Source organism: Melitaea cinxia, chromosome 29 (genome assembly GCF_905220565.1).
Source record: "Melitaea cinxia chromosome 29, ilMelCinx1.1, whole genome shotgun sequence".
NCBI classification, from domain to species: Eukaryota; Metazoa; Arthropoda; class Insecta; order Lepidoptera; family Nymphalidae; genus Melitaea; species Melitaea cinxia.
In genome coordinates this window covers 2,344,903-2,370,931 of record NC_059422.1, presented here as the reverse complement: position 1 = coordinate 2,370,931, position 26,029 = coordinate 2,344,903, and the positions used below count along the sequence as shown (strand labels likewise).

The window sequence follows — 26,029 nt, the reverse complement described above, 5'->3', positions numbered from 1 at the left end:
TACAGAAATTAAACGAAAAAATAAAAACGATCTATATCGTTTGGGGTAGGAGAAAGAAGGAAACGGGACCGAAGGTAGGAGGGAGCCTTTTTGTCATGGAGTATGTTAAAGAGAAAAGAAAGGATGTGCATATGATGAAATAACTATTCAATTTGCAAATATTTTACGATTGATTAATGTACTAAATCTCATCATCATTTCGGCCTATCACAGTCCACTGCGTGACTAGGTCTCCACGAGTACACGTCAAAAATGGCGTGAACTCATGTGTTTTGCCCATAGTCATCACGCTGGGCAGGCGGTTTGCTGACCGCAGCGCTACTAAATCTACGCGCACTGTAATAAAAAATCATACTAGTCTATTTTATCGAGGTAGTGCACAACAGGATATAATATCCTGATCTGAAGCAGCCACACTGGGGAAACACCTCAACTTTTCAGAAGACTACAGCTACATAATACTGGTCTTGAGTAGTACATACCTAGTCATTATGATGAATAAAGTTGCGGAGGTTCAGAGGTAGGATTGTTCAAGGCACTTACGATGCTTCTGGTATCTATAGCCTATAGCCGCTCTGGTGAAAACAAGGTTGTAAGTCCTATACGTTTAGACTAGTGATGTACGAATATTAGTGATATACGATTTTTCAATATTCACATTCGAATTCGCGCGAAACGATGCGAAATTTTTATTTTATTTTATGATGATGGATATGAAATCATGATACTACTGATAAGATTTATACTTATTATTACTTACGTTCTAATAAAACAACTATTCTGGTGAAGTAGCGCGTGTAACACACCGACCTTGGGTTTGATTTCTACTGATATTTGTATACCTAAGTACTTGTATGAATATTTTTTTTCCGGTCAAGATGTCTTATCTTTGTGGACGTTCCCACTGTGAAAAAAAATATTTATGTAGAGAAAAAGGTTATGCTCGTAGTGGGATGGTACAGGCTAGTACAGACTAGACTGTTCAGCTCTCGCTGGGCAACCGCCACTGAAACTAAGTCATCAATGTTGCTGTCAACAGTGTGATCTGAAACCATGTCCGTTAACGCTAGTTTCTCACTGTGGTTCAGTTCAGTGTTGCGAATTCTGTATACAATTATTCGCATTTGCGAATGTGATGAATCCAACATTCGTTACATCACACGTTTAGACGCTAGGCTATAGCTACTTATAACAGAGAGTTCTCATTAATAGTACTCAAACTTGATAATTCTAAGTGTCTTAGATTGTATATGTATATTCTTTATTGCACTAAGTAAATTTTACAATAGTCATAATAATATAGGAAGTTGGCAAGGGCGAACTTATCTCTAAAAGAGATCTCTTCCAGTCAACCCATGGCAGTGAGTGATAATGTGAAACGCGGGGCAAAGTAGTGCAGGAATAGAATAATAATAATAATAGTAATAATAATAAAACATATAAAATGCATACACCACACATACATAAACATATATAAACACTATAGATTCGTAGAGTTCAAGATGTTCTGAATAGTAGTGTTCCCGTGTAGCAGATTAAAACATGGTTGTAGACTGTAGAGATGGTAGGCTGAAGCCTACCTACCTCTACAACTCTTCAGAGTTGTAACTCTTCAGAGTTTACAAATGTACGCGGAATTTTGCTGTTTTCGAACCCCCACTTAAACCCAGTGGTCCCTTAATCGTCATAGCGGGGCGCCATGGGATCGCTACCGCTTACGCCCGTAGAATACCCACGGGAACTATGAGCGCTCTATTATCTCAAAAAAACATAAATACATTCTTTTTTTTTTGAATGTTGAAGACTTCTTCACATCACATCTTCACCTTGACCCCTCCCCCCCGCTATACAGCTCGTATCACGTCGTCACGCTAAGCAGCCCCCTTCCTTGCTCCTAATTTAGGAACGTATAGGACAACCTCTAAGAGTAGATTCATCTTAAGACATCATCACCACTTGTCAACAGAAAGTAATCGTAGTCAAGAGGCCTGTACCTACAGTTAAAACAAGGAATAATCTAAATACTGAAAATTTAAAAATAAAAAATTTAATCTCTTTCGTAACAAGTTTCTTTTTACATATGTACTTCTATAATCTTCTCTAATTATATTGAAACCTCTTTTTTTCTGAATTATTTTTTAAGTGGGCTGTCAATTTTCCCGCCACCGTTATTTTCATTTCATTTTTCATCGAATTTCCAGCTGGCCAGCTATTGCTTGTAGAATATGTCAATGATAACTAGGTCAGCAAACAACCGTACGGCTCACCTGATGGTAAGTGATTACCGTAGCTTATAGGCGTTTGCAACACCAGAAGCAAGCGCGTTGACGTCCCTATCCCCATTTCCCCCCAGGAGCTCTGGTGATCTCTCAGACTTTACTCACCAACAGGAACACAACACTGATTGAAAATAGTATTATTTAACTGTGATCTTCTGTAAGGTCGTGGTGCTACCCCAATCGGGCTGATCCAGATTTTGAGCAGGAAATGTCCTGCTAAGCCCTACCTCAGTTAACCTCAGTTTAGTAATAAAATACATCGGAACAGAAAATAAATTCTTTATTCAATATCAATAATATCCAATTTAATCAGATTAACTTAATAGTGTTTTTAAAATAAAAATTAATACGAAACATTACAATACTCATAATTATTTGTTGTCCATTTTATTTAATGATAAAATATCCTTTATTTTATATCCGCGCTGAGATCTTATTAAATACATCACATTGTAAAAATTGTTGTTATAAACCACATGTGTTGCCAGCGAAGAAAATTTCATTTTTTCAAACTGGCAATCTTTTACGGAGAACAAAAGAGGGTGTAAGTCCCATATAAAAGTTTTCTAAATCTTTACAACTATATCTATTTATGTACAATACACTGTCTGAATGAGGTATTATTTATTTATTTATTTATTTTTTTACTAACAACACTTTTTGTACTGCTCATTATTTCAATTCCTAGATTATAAATTACATGAAACATTAATATCATACTGTACCGAATTATATTTTTCCGTAGTAATTGTCTACCATTACGTATTTTTTTTATATTTTATCTATATCTTATAAATGTAATAACTATATATAATAATTACATAACAATGGTACTCGTTATTGGCACGTCGATGACTTTGAAAACTTTTATGAAGTAGTTAACTATCTTTTTTTATTGACGACAATATATTAAACCTCATCAAAATCGATCCGTGCGTGTTACGAACATTTATATCTATAGATATATAAATCAAACACATTTGATCGAACGGTTATTAATATTTACGTGTGCGTTATTTAATAACTTAATAACTACTTCATAAAAATTAAAATTAAAAAAAAAATATACTAGACTAGGATTTTCACTTAATACGCTTCGCCAAAGAATCGACACTATTTGTCAAATTTGACCCCCAAAAGGGGACGCTAGACTAAGGTGAAAAAAAAGAATGCCCCATACGGGACACTAAGTACCTATTAACGTTAAAAAATAACAATTATGCAAAATCCTATATATTTGGCAGTTATTTTCGTTTTGCATGATTATTTAGCTGCCATCTTGAAAAAATATAATACTATAAAAAATAAATCCGCATACACACGCGGCTAATAAAACTTTAAGCACATTATATGCACAAAAATAAAACTAAAAAAAAAATATACAATATAAACTATGCGCAATAAAGATTACTAAAATAAAGTATCCCTATTTTTAAACATCACATATCGAAGCCCAAGTTTGGTACAAAATTTAAAAAAAAAAGCTGCCAAAATCGATTAAAAAAAAAACGCACCAAAAATGCCTTTTATAATCTATACTTTCATTCATAATGAAATTGCCCAATTTTTTTTACCGTTTAAAAAAATAATATCGGGCAGTAAAATATATGAAAAAAATAATTAAATTACGATGGCACTGTATGGACTATGGCGTTCTTAACTATACATTTACATCCCAATAGGGATTCATCTCTTTCTTTACCGCTTAAATGGGCGAGATAGGCTCATTTCGCGCTCGCTTTCTCCAAGAAATCCATTTTCAACCTCAACTCGATCAGAAAGAGTTGCTTTTGCAATGAAAATATTTCTTCCTTCTGCCGTAACTCCATATTTAGTATTTTCATTTTAGCTTCGTGTTCCCATATAGCGTGCTGTCTCTTCGCTATGAAATATGATCTCTCTTCCTCAGTCGCGGACCCGCAATCATGTTTAATTTGGTCATCTGAGTTTTCCTGTCTTTCGTGACCATTTTTTCTATTTTCGTCATCCAAATGACTTAAATTTAACGGCGTATTCGATAGTTCGTTGAGCTTTTGAAGGAAATTTTGATGTAATCTCGCTTGTTCGATCGCTTGCAGGGGGTTCGTTATTATGGGGAGGTGGGAGCTGAGTGTTAGTGGGTTGATTTGGGGGTTGGGGAGGGTTTTGACGGGGGGCGGGGTGGGGGAGGATTGGGGGATGATTTGGACCTGGGGTTCGAGTACGTTTGGCATCGTATCGTCGCTGTCGTTCGTTGATAGGCGGCCGTTTGACATCTGATTGAAAATGGAAATTATTACATTAAAAAGATATACAATAATGTATTTTTGGTAATATATTTTTAATTTTTTTTTGAACTTTATAAAGAAAACCTTCGAGAAACAATTTGCACAAGTCACAACAAATTGTAAGGTGCCTAACAAAAATATTTATGAAAATTTTATCATATAAGATGTCGTTCTAACATTTGTCAAATTAAGATTTTTTTTAATTTAAAAAATGAAAATTGTCGATAAATTGGTGTTATTCTACAATAGTTTAGGAGTTACTCACGTTAACAGGCACACAGTCATCGTCTTTAACGCTGTGAGCGCCCTCTGCGCTTGTTGTTGCTTCTCCCTCCTCATCTGAAAATACAAATATGATTGTCTACATCAATAAAATGATAATTAGACTATTTACAACAAAATAAAGCAATATTTCTGCATAGTGACAATCGAATCTTCTAAGTTTCATTTCTTAGACATAAGTCAAAAAACCATTTTTAAATTTACAATTATGGACTTTTTTTTCAAAGCGTAGTTGCGGAGTTTCTTGCTGATTCTTCTCTGCAGAATCTACATTCCGAACCAGTGGAAGCTTCATATTAATGATTATAAGCTTATTAATAACGAACATAATTTTAATTTCATCATCATCATTTCAGCCTATTACAGTCCACTGCTGGACACAGGCCTCCACAAGTTTACGTCAAAAATGGCGTGCACTCATATGTTTTGCCTATAGTCACCACGCTGGGCAGGCGGGTTGGTGAGCGCAGGGCTGGCTTTGTCACACCGAAAACGCTGCTGCCCGTTTTCGGCCTGTGTATTTCAAAGCCAGCAGTTGGATGGTTATCCCGCCATCGGTTGGCTTTTTAAGTTCAAAGGTGGTAGTGGAACTGTGTTATCCCTTAGTCTCCTCTTACGACACCCACGGGAAGAGATGGGGTGACTATATTCTTTACTGCCGTAGCCACACAACAGTGTTGTTTGTATAAATCCTTCTCGAACAAAACAATTTTTGTATGATTTTATGTAAGCGCATAACTTCCAAAATTGCGTTAGAATATAAGCAATTAGTTTTTGTTTCTTATTGTTAGGAAAGTTTTTTTTTTTTTTTTTTTTTTGATTACATATTAACAATTGTGTTTGCTGGCAAACGAAAAAAACCGACTTCATTTTATCGACAAGTAATACAACGTAAGTAGGCGAACAAAATTAACAAACGCACTAGTCGCCACTGCGATTTTCGACGATTCCCCTCGATTTTTCTGGGATCCCACCATCAGATCCTCGTTTCCTTACTATTGTACCACTCTTGGTATTTCTCTCTTTTCCAACAAAAAAAAAAAAAAAAGAATCAGCAAAATCGCAAAATCTCCTTTTTTAAATCGGTTAAGGGGCTACCCGGCCGAATTTACTGTTTTTACATTCCTTATAGTATGCTTGAGAACAACATAACACATGAGTTCACGTTATTTTTGACGTAAACTTGTGGAGGCCTATGTCCAGCAGTGGACTGTATAGGCTGTAATGATAGTATGCTTGAACGTTGAATAAACAATAAAGTTCTAAAGACAATATTTTAGCTTGATAATTGATCTGTAATTGTGTCTACTGATATATTGAAAAATTTACCTTATCACGAGAAAATGAATTTTTCGTGAACGCTTTTCTCGGTCTAAAATCCGTATAAACTCGCTAATTATGCAACGCATAGACATGAAACTTTAACCAGTAGTGAATAATGCATTACTCTTCAATACTGTCTGCCAATTTTTCAATTAAATAGATAATTTTTGAGAAATCTGTAATATTGAATTTCGTAAGTAAACCGGGCAAGCGGGTGTCTGCGCGGGCGACGAGGAGCATTCGCCTCTCGGCCGTTGTATGAGGACCTTGTGTCGTTTGATGCGACGCGCGCGCATTTATTGTTTATTATTTTATTTTTATTGACCCCACAATTTTGACATTTGTGTGATAGGACACTGTAGACACTTTAGTTTTACAAGTGAACGAAAGGACGCATTTACTTATTTGCTTGTGCAAATACTGTTTACTTAGTTTTATAAGCGAGCGAAAGGACGAAATAACTACCTATTTGTTTACTTGTGTAAATTGAATATGCCGAAAGTATCAAAAGTGAAATGATATCAGCAACAAAGGCTCACGGAAATACAAATCGCAGTGTAAGTACTTAATTACGTACTGATTTTTTATCGTAATTTTATATTGTATTGTAAGTTTATTACAATACAATAGAACGTATTAATAAAATTAATATAATATCAATTAAATTTACTAAAATTTACAATATAAATAATCATCTTATTATTTTATTTACAGAGCTCAAAGAAAAAGACAGGTACTACAACAACTCGATGGAAATATAGAAAACCAAGATTTAACTTCAGAAAATTGTCAACTTCGAACTTGCGATGTCACACAGTAAGTAAAATATGCTAAGAGTCACACCGCAATATTAGACACTTCCTGACTGGGCTTTGCGGACTTGGTGCGGTTATAAAGTAAATCGGTATGTGAACCCGACTGCTTAAATCGCTGTGAGTGATTTAAAATCAAGTCCAGTACTCAGTATAGGAATCTAGATTGAGTACTGGACTTGTTTATCTTTCTTTTCAGTTTTTATGCAGTCGGTTTTTATTTATTTCTTTTAATTTCCTTTTTTTACTTAGGATTAGTTTAAATGAAAAATGAGTACCTAGCCAGGAAGTGACATTTTAATCGTAGGCATCGATTACGTAATAGTATAAGTTTTGTGTGTTATATGTATGTGTGTATGTAATTAAGTATGTATGTATGTATGTATGTATGTTATATTGTGTATTCTTTTTGTCTTTATTCATACTATCTAATGAAATGACAGACCTACTTATAATCGACGAATAAAGTATTTGTATATGTATATTATTTATGAAACATACATTTTAGTGTGTCAAACATACCTATATACCTAGTACCAAAAAAAAATGCAGCAATAAGTGTACTAGTATTTGTTTGCGTGGATGTGTGTGTAGATGTGTACAAAATGTAAAATATGTTATTATCTTAGTAAATGTATATTTTTTTCTAGGACTACCTTTAAAAAAGTGCCACAAGGTCTAGATTTAACTACGCCTATGGCACATAAGAATAAGTTTGCAGAGTCAACTAATGGGTTTAATTCAACCTAATGTCAGGGATTAGAAAGTGAAGAAAAAGAGGTTTTTCCATTTTAGTTATCACTGTATTATTTTACCTTTCACATTTTCTTTCTGGTAAACAAATAAAATATGTGTTCAACTTTTTGTTCTCGATTCAGTTATTTTTTTAATTTCAGTATACTGTTACTACGAAACCGGAAGAAATTATATCCGATAAATACGTCGGAAGGAAGATTGTGGCCATATCTCAACTCAAAAATTACTTAACTTTTGTAAACATGGCCATCTAGCGTATTCATCGAATGATATAATACTAACAGGAGAAAATCAAAATAGTCTGATATCATTATTTACTTTTCAGTGTAAAATGTATAACGTAACTCTTACAATCGAAAATGATATCTGTGAAGACAATTATTTAAATTTGAATGCATGTGCAGTAGCTGGTACCATCGCAATAGGATGTGGTCGGTCACAACTTCAAGAAGTGTTGTCAGCTATAAATTTGCCTAGTTTCACTGAAAATACATACGACCACAATCACAAGGTTATTGGCAAACATCGTCATCTCATTGAGGTGAAATGTCCCATTACAGCGCATAGAATCGGCATAGACGAAGCTATTAGGAAGAAAAAAATAACCGTCTGGAAAATAAATAAGAATGGTCAATACCACATTAACAAAAATTGGTATTACCAAATTCAAGGTCAATTACATGTAACACAAAGCAAAAAATGTATATATGCGGTATGGGGCAGTGAAAATGAATCGCTTAGAATCGAAATTATTAATAAAGACGATAATTTTTGGCAGAAGGAAATAAAACAAAAGTTGACAAAATTCTATATTGACTGCATACTTCAAAAACTGATTGATCCGAACACATTATTTAAGAAATATACTCAAATAAAAGCAAAAATGTAACCGATTCATATTTAAAAATAAAAATCACAATTTTAAATCAATGAGTGTATGTTTAATCATGTGTACTCAATATAATAATTGTGTTTGCAGGCAAACGAAAAAAAACCGACTTCAGTTATATCGACAAGTAATAAAACGCAGGTAGACAAAAAATTAGTCAAGTAAATACGCATTATCAAAGATTACTCCAAAAGTTGTAATCAGATCTCGATGAAATTTAAATGTGACCACATGATAAACATCGGCTTTCGATTAAATCAAAAATTGTCAAAATCGGTACATTAAAAAGTTATGCGGATTTTCGAGTTTTCCTCGATTTCTCTGGGATCCCATCATCAGATCCTAGTTTACTTATCATGGTACCACACCTAAGATATCTCCTTTCCAACAAAAAAAAGAATTATCAAAATCGGTCGATAAACGAAGAAGTTATCCCCGAACATACATAAAAAAATATATACGGTCCTCCTCCTTTTTTGAAGTCGGTTAAAAAGAGTAGGATTTTTTTTTATTTATTCGGCCCGCTGACTAGTGGTCTCTTTACAATCGACTATTTGGCTAGTCGGCCAAAGCTATAATCAGCACATCTATACTAATTAAATTACTTACCAACAAATAGATATCCAGGTATTTCTTTTTAGTCCATCCCTAATTGCAAATTAACTCTGTAGCGTATTTAAATAATTTGCAAAGTTAGTATTCACATATATTTAGAAGTGAATTATAAATAAAATATATTTAGGTATTTTAATCTGTTTGCGTTATCAACTCTCGGCCTATAAAATCGATTGATGACTGCGCGTTGTAATAATACGCAACAAATCCGCTAGATGTCTTATTTTACCTCACGCGCTTAAATACGTAAAAGTTGTCAGGTGAAGAGCGGGAAGGGGGCGGTCAAGCGAGTTGAAACGCGCGAGGTCATTCAGATAGGGTACGCCCTTAAAAATAAGCGATATTTCACGAAAAAAACCTCTAAGGTTTTCTCCCACAAGGTTTTGTGACTTTTTGTTTTGTTTATTAACAAGCATACGGCCCACCTAATCGTAAGCGGTTACCATAGCTTAACGAGGGTTTTCCCAACACTATCCCTTACTCACACAGGGACATAACACTATTTGGAAGCAGTGTTATTTAGCTGTGATCATCTGTAAGCTTGAGTTATCTTACCTTTGACATCTAGGGGGTGAATAGTTTGCCAGAGCATGCCATCGAGTAGGTTCGGCGCTTCTGCTGGTGGTGGCTGGAACAATAATTAACCAACTTTGTTTCAATAGCATCATATCCATACTACGTGACCCGTTTGGAGGGGGGGGGGGGAGTCTTTAGAAATACCAAGCTTGGTCGCAGGGGTGGGGGGATGGTCTTAAGTTTTTGTCACGTAGTCAATAATGTCTAGAAAAATGTCACGTTTTTTCGAGCTAGTTTATTCAAATATGGTGCTTTTATGGTAATTAAGACAGATGAGAGACAAAATATATTTTTTTCACTTTCTGTTTGCAAATAATTATTTCAACTATACGATACGAAAAGCAGATTCTGCAGAGAAGAACTAGCAAGAGACTTCGCAGACACTCTTTTAAATAAATTAACTGTGCTTTAATACAAAATTAGTAATATTTTGCATGAAGTACAGCGACACTACAGTTTTGTTCAGTACAAAAATAATAACTAATTATAATAGTATTCAATAAATATTTATATTCACATCCATAAAGCGATGAAGTTGAAGGTCAGCCGATCAATATCTGTACCGCTAACTATACACATACTATTTGACGGATAGCGGTATCCAACGGATAAGTTTTTGGTATATTATTCTTTTTTACCATCGAATTCCGGTATATTAACCAGTCAGTTCAGCCTGTCGCAGTCCACTGCTAGACATAGGCCTCCCATAGTTCGAGCCAGACATCGCTATTTATCTAATATATAATGTCGTGTATTTGTAGTTAAACTCCTCCGAAACGGCTTGACCGACTCTCATGAAATTTTGTGTGCATATTGAGTAGGTCTGAGAATCGAACAACATCTATTTTTCATCCCCCTAAATGTTAAGGGTAGTCCACCCCTAAAAATGTTTAATTTTTAGATATATTATTTATTTTTTATTTTATTATGATTTGGCGCTGAAAAATACATACAACCCAAAATTTTCACCCTTCTAGCACCAACCCCTATTTTTAAATAGCGTTTAGCGGCAAGACAAAGTTCGCCGAGTTAGGTAGTATGAGATATTTATTTTATCAATTGAGAATAAATAGATCCTAATAGATTAATCTACCGTCTGCCGTCCAAGTCTATTCGTGACAGAGGCCCACAGTGTGTGTCTGTTTGTGTGTGTACCTGTGTGTCGTGGGCGCGCATCTTGCACTTCTTCTTGTAGTTCTCGTACCACATCTTGACCTGCGCGGGCGTGCGCGGCCGGTCGCCGCCGCAGCGCTTGTTCACCTCCTCGCAGATCGTCGACCACACTAGCTGGAATATAGAATGAAAATATCAGCCTAATTATGATTATATTCAAATTTCTAAAAAAGACATTAAAAGCTCATTCTATTATGTACACATTTCACTATCTCGTTTATTTTACAAAAACTTTTAAATTGGTACCTAGTAACTGGGACTCAAAGTAGCTCGTACCTATCGGTTACTCACTAATTTAATGTCTTATACGCCTTGACAAACTCATAAAATATACTTTATAAAAAATTACACGTACATTAACATTTTTATTCGCTAACCCGAAGTTGAGCAGCGTGGTGGATGCAATACTTCTTCTTCGTGGTAAATGAGGCATATGCCCAACAGTGGGATGTTCAGGCTGAATCGTTCGTTTATCGTATTAGCATTTTTTAGCTGTCCGCTTCGCGTGCAATGCCCCAAAAGTAACAGATATAAGCCAGTTAAATCTAGTCTACGTAAGATTGCCAGTGGATACTACATAAGGATTGCGAAGAACCGGGATGTTAGGCGCGAGCTTGGTCTATGTCTAGCACTAGATTGCTAGATTTTAGTATTTTTTTTATATATTATGTTTATAGATATTTGATATATATATGTGTGTGTACGTGTGTAATGTGTATATGTATGTGTATTTACGTATTATATGTATATATTATGTATGTACACCTCCATGCCGTGTAATTCTTTTGTCATGTCCTTTTCATGCTAGAGGTTGTCTGGAAGAGATCGCTCTTTTAGAGATAAGACCGCCTTTTGTACATGTCTATATTTTCTTTTCGGTGTAAAATATTTTTTCTCTGATAGTGTACAATAAAGAGTATTTGTATTGTATTGTAGATTGCGATAGTTAGAAGCGAAGTCAAGCGAATAAACTGACTGACTACTTAGGTGGAAAACCACAAACCGCCTGATGTAAAGCGTTTACCGTAGCATATGGATGCCTGTAACTTCTGTAACATCACGAGGGCGTTACCGACTCTAACCCTGCAGTCAACACATCATAAACTTAGGGACTACCGTATTCACAAGAAGAAAACAACGCTTCTCGATAGCAGAATTATTTGACTTGAATTTCTCCGTACTCTTCATTTTTAAGCAAAACTTGCATTCGCATTCAGCCTGTATCATATCCCACTGTTGGTCGTAGGCTTTTCCTCATGTAGGAGAAGGATCAGAGCTTAATCCACCACGCTGATACAATGCGGGTTGGCGGATATGTTCCCTACCATGAGTAACGATCGCTATCAAGTGTACATGATAACAACCGGGACCGACGGCTTAAGTGTTCTCCGAGGCACGGTAGGGAGACCAATAAGGATTGCACAAACACCGAGACGACGGCAAACATCTGTATGGCCGATACAAATGTTTGTCATGTGCAGGGATCGAATCCGAAGCCGCCAGCGCAACAGTCACAAAGCAGTGCTGTGACCGTTGCGCCAACGCGTCGTCATTTGTTTTGTAATAGTATCAAATTATGTAACATAATGATACTGAAAACGTCAGCAAATGTTGATTTGAATAACTAACAATACTAGTTGGTTACCGTGACCTTTTATACTCGTAATTGTGTCATATAAAGAATTTAGAACTAATGGCTTCACTAATATCACGGAGGATGGCGAAGGCACGAAGGAGATAGTTCGGTGAATTAGAGGTTACAACCTCAATAGAATTTTGAAGATTGCTAAAGTGTAGTATAGTATAGTAGGTAGTCTGCTATTGGTTACGACAGTAAAGAATATAGTCAGCCCCTCTCTTCCCGAGGGTGTCATAGGAGGCGACTAAGGGACCACACATTTCCACTACCACCACGAAAGCGGGATAACCATCCAAGTGGTGGTTTTGAAATACACAGGCCAAAGGCGGGAAGCAGCGTATTCGGTGCGCAAAGCCAGCCCTGCGGTTACCAACCCGCATGCCCAGCGTGGTGACTACGGGCAAAACACATGAGTTCACGCCATTTTTGGCGCGAACTTGTGGATGACTATGTCCTGCAGTGGACTGCGATAGGCTGAAGTAATGATGATGATGACGATGATGTGATGATGAGTACAGATCAACTTATGAACCTAAAACATCACAAACATTGAAAATACTATGTACATAAACAAAAGTATTATTAGTGATTCATTTACAACTACACCATGTTAGGACAATCACGTTAATCTATACAAATAAATAAAATTGGAGTGTCTGTTTGTAATATTGAAATAACCGCATTTTACTAAATGCATATATAAGTTTTATTTCTGCCGTGTGTGAATGACACACCCACACATTTTTACGATTAGGGTGGCAAACAAGCGTACAGCCCACGGTTATCGTAGCCTATGAAGTGCTACCAAGTCAAAAACTCATCTGCCACTAAGTTTTACACGGTCGTAAGAGACGCCATGGACAGAGACCGGTGGAGGCAAATCATCCGCTCCAGATGCAACCCTGATGCTGACCACGATCCTCAGACACGAGGGACCGACAAGAGAGAGAGAGATGAGTGCTTGCAACACTAGAAGCATCACAAGCGATGCCGACTCTAACCCTGACTCTCCCCAGGAGCTCTGGCCGCTTCACTCACCACCGGAACACAAAACTACTAGAAAGCAGTGTTATTTGGTTTGCGATCTTCTGTAAGGTTGTTCTGTAAGGTAATTTCACAGGTGACCAAGACATTTTCTGCTATGCCATACGTCAATAAAAAATATGGGTTTACGCGTTACGATTTTATAGGCTAGATGCAAGGGATAGCTGACTTAAAAGGAGTAGCAGGAACAAATAGTTGATTTTAAGAAATTGTAAAAAAAAGGTTTCTATTGGACCAAAAACACATGAGTACACGCTAGTTTTGGCGTGAACTTGTGGAGGCCTATGTCCAGTAGTGGACTGCGAAAGGCTAATGTGATGATGATGATGTGACTGGACCAAAAACCAATATATTTTTAAGATTCATGTTTTCTGCGCTGCTTATCATATCACTTGTATTTTCTTTTTCTTGACATGTATACATAATCTATATATTAATACGTGAAGCAAAACTTTGAACCCCTTTTTACGAAAATTGCGGAGACGGAGGAGTATGAAATTTAGCACACCTATAGTTTATATAGAGAAGGAGTGCACAATGCTAATATTTTTTTAAATGTCATGAACATGATTTTTTAATATGCATAAATATACATTAAATCAATAATAAAAAAAAAACATTACACACACTACCATGTATGTGTCACACACACGCAAACATACTATTTTGTTTAATATTATAGAAGTATATTAGTATTTGTCTACAGAATCTCATTAATGTTCGAACTTATAATTTAAATTATTTATGGTCGAATTTCGACCTCTAGGCGAACACTAGCTAAAATAAATACACGTAAACCCGCGGTGTCAATATGTACACAAGTACATTTCATCATAAGAAACACGTGGCGTTGACTGCAGACGATGCAGTGTCGCATTACAACAATTTGCTTAATAACGAAACAATAATCGAACGGTAGGTACGACATAGTTCATGGCATATATCTTTAACTATTGTAAAATATTGAAGAATAGCCGGCCCGGCAATTTTCGTACCGCCATTTTTATCCTGACATAATGATTGTTTTTAAAGTGAAAACTTCTTTAAGTTTGTAATGTCGAGGTACTACCCCAGTACGAAATATTTTGCTGTGCCCTAACCTCAGTTGTATCTGGGGAAATCATGAGCTATTGCCATCATTTTATTAGCGATAACAATAATTGTTTGATCGCAAGCGAAAAGAAAAAAACCGACATCAATTATATAGACAAGTAATACAACGTAAATAGACGAAAAAATAGTCAACTAAATACGCGTTATCAAAGATTACTCAAAAATTAGTCATCAAATCTCGATTAAATTTAAATGGGACTACAAGACAAGCATCGGTTTTTGATTTAAACAAGAATCATCAAAATCGATATACCAACTGAAAAGTTATACAGTATACAACGTAGATCGACAAAAAATTGTCAAGTAAATACGCATTGTGTTAAATATAACTCGAAGTATATTTATTAGATCGCAATTAAATTTAAATAGGGCCACATGAAACACACTACCTTTAGATTTGAAAAAAACATCGAAATCGGTCCAAACAGTCAAAAGTTCTGAGATAACATACATTAAAAAAAAAAATTATAACCGAAGTGAGAACTAAAACTTAAAAATTCAGACTAGGCTGTATGGATTATAGTCCTTTGCCTTTCCCTATTGGGGATAAAATTTAAAACAACAACAGCAGTTTAAATGATACCTGTGGATAACTATCAAATTACCTACTCTGTTTATATTATAAACGTGAAAGGTGTCTGTATTATTTAAACTAATATTTGATGATCGTTGGTTTTCAAATATTTAAAATTGTGCTTTGATGATGTTGTTCAATCTTATTTTTATTTCATACGTGAAATTTAAAGAAACGAAATAGGCGAAGTAATTTTACTAAAGAAAAATACAAAACCGTTCAAGATAATTCATAAAAAGATCTTGTGTCTGAGTTGCGTATCGAGAAACAGACAACGTAACTAAAAAAATCACCAACTGTTATTTACTTAATAATTAATTGGACGGTCCGCCTGATGGTAAGAAGCCTACGGATTAGTGGCGCATTTACCAGTATATTAGGCTGAGTAAGCTGGAGCCTAGCAAATTTTGGGGCAGCATAGTTTTCCTAAATTTAAGTTGAGATGAGTCGTACGGTTGAAGATGTCTGTGCATTCAGAGAGTTTGATTGCATTTTTTTATAAATACCTTAATTTTACAGAATTAGAAACTTAATTGTTACAGATTCATTACAACTAGTGGTCGGCCAGTGGTCGAAATTCGACCATAATTTTACCGCTCGCGGCTAATAATTTGACCATTCAACATTCCAGTCCAATAAATAATAATTAATTTTAAATTGGTAGAGGTATCTGTCTTCGCGCATTATGTGAGGATTTTCTAGTTGCCAGCTATGAAGATTGTTTACGCTACGCCCGTACGGAGGTACCTGAACGAGCGGTATCCCAACAGATGGATCGGCCTCTCGGGACCTATTTTGTGGCCATCACGATCGCTGACCTAAACCCAATAGACTTCTTTTATTGAGGCTGCTTAAAAGAAAAAGTATACGAAAAAGTAATTGCAACAATACATGAACTTCGTCGACGTGTTTTGGATGCGGCTCGAGAAATTGGAGAGAGCAGGTATTCGCGCCTATTAAAAAGGTCGTTCATAAGAAGATGTAGAGCCTGTATTAGAGTAGGTGGTAAACAATTTGAGCTTTTATTATAAAACTACCTATTTGAAATTGTTTAAATTATTAATTGGGGTGTTTGATATACTATCCAAACCACCCCCAAAATACACATTCACTGATTTTCGAGATAAAGTTCTTATTTTATTATTTGTTTTGGTTATAAGAAAAATAGGGCTAGAGAAACATAGGTAGCAGTAACTCGGTGATTTGAAAAAAAAAATGAGTGTAATACCATTTAAGAAAGTTCTATTTTATAGACGTTTTTTAAGCTAATGGCCACCTAGGTCTCCCTACGTTTTTTTATACCACAGGTGCTCAAAATTTATCGTAATAATTGTGTTTGCAGGCAAACGAAGAAAAACCGACTTCAATTATATCGACAAGTAATACAACGTAGGTAGACGAAAAAATAGTCAAGTAAACACGCATTATTGGGTTATTATTGGTATTGGGTTGTCTGGAAGAAATGGCTAATTAGCCATAAGTCCGCCCATTGTACTTCACTGTCTGTAACTATCTTTATGCTTTTTTTTGTAATATATTTGTGGTGTACAATAAAGTATAAAATAAATAAATAAATAAATTATCAAAGATTACTCCAAAAGTTGTAATCAGATCTCGATGAAATTTAAATGTGACCACATGATACAAATCGGCTTTCGATTAAATTAAAAATCATTCAAATCGGTACCCCCAGTAAAAAGTTATGCGCATTTTCTAGAGTTTCCCTCGATTTCTCTGAGATCCCATCATCAGATCCTGGTTTCCTTATCATAGTACCAAACTAGGGATATCTTCTTTCCAACAAAAAAAGAATTATCAAAATCGGTTCATAAACGACGGAGTTATCCCCGAACATACATAAAAAAATATATATATACGGTCGAATTGAGTAACCTCCTCCTTTTTTTGAAGTCGGTTAAAAAATTCGAATACACTATTTTTTATTTTTAAGTCTTTGAAAAAAAGAAACAGTTGTGGCTAGAAATATTTTATAATGCGCGATAGCAAGCCCATCTACGGCTATTTCCAGAGAAAATCAATTATTTATTTTTGAGTGTGCAGCCGTAGTGCCTAAAAGTTTGAACAAAGGTTTGATACCTTTATTAAATACTTAAAAAAATTGTAAAAAAATCCTAGACCGTTGCAGATAGATTTTTTTTTCTGAGTTTGTTATACATTAACATTGCGTCTTGTTAATGTTACAACATATTAACTTTCATTTTTATTTTTACCCTACTTAATACTATTTCAAACATATTTATAAAAAAATAATAAAACAAATAAAGATATTTAAAAATATAAACAATCTTACTCCACGCCAGGCCATCGGTAGTTAAGGCTCTAACGCCGAGTTGCACAAAAAGAAATTAAAATTTAAGTAGTGATTAAACTAATTTAATCGCAAGAATTGTATGAAATTCTTGTGATTATTAATCTCTACTTAAATTTTAATTTTGTTTCGTGCAACTTGGCGTAAGGCTGAGAACCTCCTCAAAATGCGGCTCGATCGTCTCCAGCAATACTGGTCCTTTTAACCTGACTTGTTTCTTGTTATTTTTTTTTTTTTTGTTTTTATTATTATAGTGAACGTGACGTTAAAATGAGAGTAGTAGAAAGAGTAGAAAATAAGAAAAGAATAGGAAGATTAATATACAACCCGACCACAGCAAAGCCAAAAGGAAGGTTATAGTTTTAGCAGTCTATGGATGTATGTTCATCTGTTCCCACATATCTCCCAAACTACTTGTCGTATTTAGACAAATGAGGTATCATTAGAGGCGTCTTAATTGTCAGCTAGTTATAAGCTACATGGTGTTACATTATATCGAATGGGGCGCCCTCTGAGGGACATAAAGTGACTTACAAATTTTTTTTTGTCGTAGTCAATTGAGTATGAGATTTTAACTTTTTTATTTTGTTACTTTAAGCCTAAGCAGACATTAATTTTAATTAAAAAAAAAAACAAGTAGTTATTCGTTCTTTAAGCGAAAAGATCGCCAAGTACATTTTTATCGAAAAATTATTGCGATGGTTTTACTATGGTGTATAATTAGCAGAACATTATTATTTAGCATGCTATTATTAAATCTTTTCTTTTAACTGAGGTAGTGAACAGCAGGAAAATTCCTGCTCGAAATACGGAGCAGCCCGACTGGGGAAGTACCTCGACTTTACAGAAGGTCACAGCTAAATAATACCGCTTTCAAGCAGTGTTGTGAGTAAGGGGACCAGAGCTCCTGGGTATATTGGGGGTAGGGCTGGCAACGCGCTTGCAATGCTTCTGGTGTTACAGACGCCTATAAGCTACGGTAATCACTTTCAAATATGCCGTACGCTTGTTTGCCAACCTAATTGTATAAAAAGACTGGAGGATAAAATTCTTTATGTTACAACAGCTTTATAATTAAATATTTCTTTCTATGAATAGATACAACAGTCGTCAGATAAGTTGGTGAAATAGTAACAACAACTTATGTTACCCTAGCTGTCGTGATTTCGATCACCGCTCGTGACAAATTATTGTACCTATTGGTTATACATATATATTGGTCGTGGCCTGGACGTTTTACGTGACTCCAAATTATTTATCATACCTAGTGAAAACACATCCCACTAAATTAATTATTTTCTGTATTTTTTGTTTCTGTTTTTTTTTCTGTATATTATTCGCGTTTACGCTTTGTCAAATTTTATTTACAAAAAAAAAGTATCTAATTATGTGAGCTAAGGAAGCTTAAGGCTAAGGCCAATATTTCATGATGACTCTTTTATAAAAAAAAAAAAAAAATTTAACATCTCATAAAGTAAAAAGCACTGCGTCGAAACTACAGCTTTATAAACGGACAATACATTTATAATTTATATTTATATATTAAACGATCGACGAAAAGCGGTCGCATAGCAATAAAATTTGGCTGACACGTTTTTTTTTTCACGAATTCTCGAAAATCTAGTGACCTGGATTATAAATGAATTCATAACTACGAGTATTGTACGAGTGTGTGTTAGTAATAGTTATATTTAATCAACTACATTCATATGAATGAACTATATTTAGACTATCTATAATATATCTAGATATCCCCAACGGTTTCAACTGCGTTAAAATGTTTGACTACTATTCCTGTCTATGTCATGATACTATACACTTATATTTCTAAGTGAATAGAATACTATAATTAATTTTTAAAACGAAGACATACACTTGTAACAAGCAGCGCGTTCCCGAGCAATTTTGACAGTTTTCGACAAAATCGCGCTAGCAAGAGATAACTCGGGGCGGGCATCATACCCACAACCCCCGGAGCAGAATGCAGGATCATTGCATACTGCCCAACGGGCTAGATCATAGGTATCCAACACTGTGCCCGGATCTTGTTAGCTTCAGTCAGTCAGTTCAGCCTACTGCAATCCACTGCTGGACATAGGCCTCCCTTGTTAGCTTCGGTTGGAATTTTTATTTGTTTTGGGGATCAAGGTGTTTTGTGAACTTGACTAGTGGTCACCTAGTGTTATATATAAGTTTAAACATTAAACAAAAGAGTATGCGTGTGTGTCAAATACATGGTAGTGTGTGTAATGTTTTTTTTAATTGTTTTAATGTATTTTTATGCATAATTTAAAAAATATATTAGCACTGCAATCTTCCTCTATATAAACTATAAGTGTGAAATATTTCATTTTCCTCCGACCGCGCAATTTTCGTAAAAAGGGGTAAAGTTTTTGCTTCACGTATAAATATATCCCACTACTAGGCAAAGACCTCTTCCCCCATGTAGCAGAAGGATCAGAGCTTAATCCACCACGCTGCTCCAATGCGGGTTGGCGGATATATTCCCTACTACGAGTAACGATCGCTATCAGGTGTAGATGATAACAACCGATTATAATATAATATTTTTTTAGGTGTAAATGCCGAGTATTTTGTCAATTTTTCTAATCAAAATCTACATTTTAAATCGGTAGTAGTTGCATCCTGTAAACTATAATAAAATTTCTCAAAGAATTATACACAAAAGTTCTTTTGAAGCCTACGTGAATAAATTAATTTTTGATCGACGCCTTTACAAGGAAGTCTAGCAGTATTTGAACGAATCACGCAAATTGTTATCAATGACGACAGCGTTACAGTTAAAATAATCAGTTACATATATTTATCTATATGTTAATACTATAGCTGTGCCCGCGACTTCGTCCACGTGGAATTATAAAAAATAATATTGTTCAGTTCGCTGAGTTACAAAATAAATAAATTTCTAAAATAAAAGTAGCCTAAGTTACTTTTTCCTTCTTCCTATACTGTGTGGTTACGACTGTAAGAATATAGCCACCCCCTCTCTTCCCGTGGGTGTCGTAAGAGGCGAGTAACGGATAACACAGTTCCACTACCACCTTGGAACTTAAAAAGCCGACCGATGGCGGAATAACCATCCAACTGCTGGCTTTGAAATACACAGGCCGAAGGCGGACAGCAGCGTCTTCGGTGCGACAAAGCCAGCCCTACGTTCACCAACCCACCCAGCGTGGTGACTATGGGCAAAACATATGAGTTCACGCCATTTTTGGCGCGAACTTTTGGAGGCCTATGTCCAACAGTGGACTGCGATAGGCTGAAGTGATACATCCATATATGCATTTAGTAAAAAGCGGTTATTTTAATATTACAAACAGACACTCCAATATTATTTATTTGTATAGATTAGTATCTAATTGATGAACGGATACGCTGCCGTAAGATAAGACAAGTTGCAAGGTCACATTAAAAATATTGTCAAATATTCAGTAAAGATAAACAATAACGATTAAATATCGATCGTAATAATACTTAACAGATTGGTTATTTTTAACCGACCTCAAAAAAGGAGGAGATTACTCAATTCGACCGTATATGTATGTATAAACTAGCTTTTACCCTACTTCACTCGCATTGAATTTTTTTTAAAGTATCCTATGTTACTTCTAATACCTCCAAGAATATGCGTACAAAATTTCATGATGATCGGATTAGAGTTAGGGATTAGGGATATATATATATATATATATATATATATATATATATATATATATATATATATATATATATATAATTTATTTTATCGTTTGTGAACCGATTTTGGTAATTCTATTTTTTTGTAAGGAAGGAGATATCCCAAGGGTGGTACAATGATAAGGAAATCAAGATCTGATGATGAAATCCCAGAGAAATCGAGGGGAACCCTCGAAAATCGTAGTGACGACTAGTGCGTTTGTTAATTTTTTTCGTCTATACTTACGTTGTATTACTTGTCGATGTAATTGAAGTCGGGTTTTTTTCCTTTGCTAGCAAACACATTTATATATTTTAATATCATGAAATGATTTCAATGGAATTATCTTTAAAAGTGCTAATCTCTGTTAGCAGTATGAGTTTGTAAATCATTTTTGTACGTTATAAGACTCGCTAAATACCCAATTAGATAAAATTGACGCGATAACCATAGATGATTGCTGATTTTTTTAATCTGGTGTTAACAATTAAAAATTAAAAGTCACCTACTTCAATATTGGCCATACAGATGTTTACCGTGGTTTGGGAGTTTGTGCAGTCTTGGTGGGTCTTCCCACCGTGCCTCGGAGAGTACGTTAAGCCGTCAGTCCCGGTTGTTATCATGAACACTTGATAACGACCGTTACTCATAGTACTTGAGTAGGGAATATATCCGCCAACCCGCATTGGAGCAGCGCGGTGAATTAAGCTCTGGTCCAGCATCTCCTACATTGGGAAAGAGGCCTATGCCCAGCAGTAAGAGCTAAAAAACGCTTCCGCCTGTAGTCAGGCCTCAATGTTAAGAATTATGTCTAGCCAATAGCGACTTTCATACTCAAGAATGATGCAAATTACAACTGACGAAAACGAAATAAGTGTATGTTATTGTAAATTAATTTGAGGTTTTGTCTAATAGATGAAAAATGTCAAGTACTCAATTAAATACTTTAAATTTTAATCACCATAGAGCAGCCCGACTGGGATAATACCTCGACCTCACAGAAGATCACAGCTAAATAATACTGTTTTCAATCAGTGTTGTGTTCCTGTTGGTGAGTAAGGTGACCAGAGCTCTTGGAGGGAATTGGGGATAAGGTCAGCAACGCGCTTGCGATGCTTCTGGCGCTGCAGACGTCTATAAGCTACGGTAATCGATTACCATCAGGTGAGCCGTACGCTTATTTGCCAACCTACTTGAATAATAAAAAAAAAAAAAAACTTTAAACAACAAGTGACACTCTTTTGCTTCGAGAAGATTTTCATATTGATTCCGATGTATCGATTTTAATGCCTTTTTTGTGTTTATCAAGTGGTTCCATTTAAATTTGAGGGAAATTTAATAAGTAGTTACAATCACAAAAATGATTGTTTTTGTATCTGTACCTACCTGCACAGTTATGCTACGACAGGACTTTCAATAAGTTTTTCAAAGATCTAAAATTATTTTTTACATGTTTTTCATACAAATTTTTAAGATTAGACCAAGATAAGCAATGCAAGCAGTCAACTATCAAACTTTTACCATCTTATTATAAATACATTTAATTCAATTATATATATAAAAAAAAAATAACGATAAATCGGTTAGTAAAAAATCCTAATACCAAGCAAAGATGCTTTTCCAAATTAAAAGATTGGAAATTAATCTATCACACTTCTATTTTGAGTTAGTGGACAATATTAATAATTCCCTACCATAATCGACCATTACTATATCAACAACTGGTACCGACAGCTTTACGTGCTCTCCGAGGCAAGGTGGGGAGGCCCATAAGCACAATATATTCAGGCCATAAACAATTATCTGATCAGAGCTGGAACTTTGAACCAATGAAGGAAAAATCCTTCATTGCAAATTCTACGAAAGTTCGAATGAAGGAGACAAAGTCTAAAATGAAACTTCATTATTAGGCTTTTGATTAGGACTGTTATTCAGCTTTCCTGATACCATTCTTTAAAACGGTAATAAAACTTAGGCACTTTTAAGGGAGTATATATAGTTTTTAAACTGCCAAGTGAAACTGCGAAGGGAATCTAGTATTAAAATAGCACCCAATATGAAGCTGCCAATCAGCTACACGTGTGTATGGCCGTTTTAAAATATATTATGAGCAATGTTCAACCCACGTTGTGTGACTGTTCATTGACTTGTATGAGTATTTGTATAATTATTTAACAAATTCTGTTTTTATCACTGCATTTTGTTACTGAATTCTTGATGACTTACGTGTTTTTAAAAGTTAAATACTATAGGATATAAGCTTTATTTATAGCATAAGCTTGGAAAATGCATAGATATAGTAAAAAAAAGTAGATAATGCGCGGCCTTTGTTGTTAGTGAAGCCACAAAACTCGGCTCCTTCAAGTAAATACACGCGCTCACGCACACATATGCATCAAACTACGCTCATTTTCGTTAGTATGTCACGAGGCTTCATACAGTAACTTTGCTTATAAAATGCCGTCTTGTGTGATTAAATGGTGCAAAAACAATACCAAAGTAAACAAAAAATCTGAAGAATTATCGTTTCACACGTAAGTACATATAAAACTTTAAATTTATTGTTATTCCAAAATAATATTGAGGTTATTCGGAACTTATAATTTCAATGTCACGAAATGACGTACCATGGGAGTGTTGCCAGTAGTTCTTTTTTTCAATACCCCAAAATGTGGGTAAGTAAATTGTACGCAATAAGAAAAATAATTAAGTAAAAAGTAGACATAGTTATTGTTTTTATTCTCGTGTTATTTTATGTTACATAAATTGAAAATAAAAAAATCTAAATATATTTATGAATTATTAACTCGTTTGTTTTATGTTTTAACTTTTTACAATTTTTGAGTAAACTAGGTACCCATATTTTACTATCAAATTTCATGGTTTTAGGTTTCCAACGAATATTTTAATAAGAGGTGAATGGGTAGCGGCTGTAAGACTGAGAAAATGACCACGATTATGCTGGCCATGCGCATAAAGTCAGTTTAATACGATTAGTGATTGAAAAATATTTGAACATAAGACTACATCATATTAGTAAAATGCAAACAATGACGATGACTCTGAGTTCTAAGCGACAAAAATTTAAAAAACTTATACGACATAAAGGATTCTAGGTTTAAGAAAAATAGTTTAAAAAAAAAACCGACTGCAAACTGAAAAGAGATAAACAGAGGGGATAGGAAGTATCCATTCATACGATTATCTTACGAATATATTTTTTTATTATTCTACCGATTTTTTGTTTTATTTTTAGTAAATTTATTTAAAACTATAAACAGGTTTTTATTTTCACATACCCATTTTACCTATATTAAATTAATTGTTTAATAAAAATTTTAGGGACTTTTTTAAAAGGTGTCAACACTTCACTCACTCACACATCTTTAAAAAAGTGGCTTCAGTTTTCTGTTCTAGGTGCGTTATCTACCTTTTTTTACTTGATCTATGGGAAAATGATATAAATTTTCAAACCACTAATCAGCCTGCAAATCAAAGGCTTAACTGCCATTGTTGCAAGCACATGATCAGATCTGACTCTACGTTTCGTGACTCATTAGTTAAAGCTACAGATAGGGCAAAGTAGAAAATAACTCGGAATTTCTAGGCAGCCCATTTGGTGAATTGTCTCAACCTTACAGAAGATCACTGCCAAATAATAATAAGGATCTTAAGTAGTGTTACTTTCCTGTGGTGAGTAAGGTAACCAAAGCTCCTGGGAGTGAAGTTCCTGAAGAGTAGAACTGACAATGCGCTTCGAATGGTCCTAATTTGGCAGTAATCTATGGCAATATCCGCTAATTATCAAACGTGCCATAATTCGTGGTATAAAAATAATTATGCCCCAGCCGCATTCTATGTTTATATCTATAAACTTGGTCAGCACACAAGCGTACGCCTCACCTGATGGTAAGCGATTACCGTAGCTCATAGACGTCTGCAACACCAGAAGCGTAGCAAGCGCGTTGCCGACCCTATCCCCAATTCCTCGAAGATAAAGTTGACAACGCTCCTAGTGCTACAAGCGTCCATAGTGATAGCTTGCAGTTGTTCATAAACTACGGTATCGTACGCCTATCCACCAACCCACTAGTATATTCTGCCACCCTAGTAGTATAAAACAATGTAATGGTCACTTCTGTTTCCGTTCAAGGTCGATGATATAGTTGATAGCGCCCTTAAAATGCTCCTAGTATTGCAGGCGTCTATAGCGGTACCTATCTGTTTATTACTAGGCGCTACGTATGCTAGCCTGTCACCTTCCAAGTATAATCTGTGACCCTAGTAGCATAAAACAAAGAAATGGTCACCTGCTTGCTGCGGTTGGTCGCGTTGTTAGAGCGCCCCTGCCGCAACACGTCCCGGTGGCGTGCGATCAGCTCGAGCACTGTCCTCTTCTCAAGCTCGGTGAAGTTCTTCGATCGTTCCTTATGACCGCGCCGCGCACGGATCGCGGTCGCGCTACTGCGCGTCGTCATATCACTCTGCGGACAATTTATTATGTTTATTTATTTATTTATATTTATTTATTTATTTACGTATATAATAATATATATCGTATATAACGTTACGTAGATTAATCCAGAGCGTGTAATTCTGTTCGGACGTGTCCATTGTTAATTTTAAATACTTTTAATAAAATAGTTTTAATTTAATTAATG

At 35.2% G+C, this 26,029-nt stretch overlaps 1 protein-coding gene across 1 annotated transcript; it reads right to left on the bottom strand.

The window, feature by feature from the left end:
- Positions 1-2,562: 2,562 nt before the first annotated feature.
- On the bottom strand, positions 2,563-25,849 carry LOC123668009. Its single transcript, XM_045601827.1, has 5 exons — positions 25,679-25,849; positions 10,955-11,086; positions 9,779-9,851; positions 4,812-4,885; positions 2,563-4,534 (listed from the first exon to the last, which is right to left on the bottom strand). The coding sequence occupies exons 1-5, from the start codon at positions 25,844-25,846 to the stop codon at positions 4,004-4,006; spliced, it is 978 nt and encodes a 325-aa protein (XP_045457783.1). The 5' UTR covers positions 25,847-25,849; the 3' UTR covers positions 2,563-4,003.
- Positions 25,850-26,029: the final 180 nt, after the last annotated feature.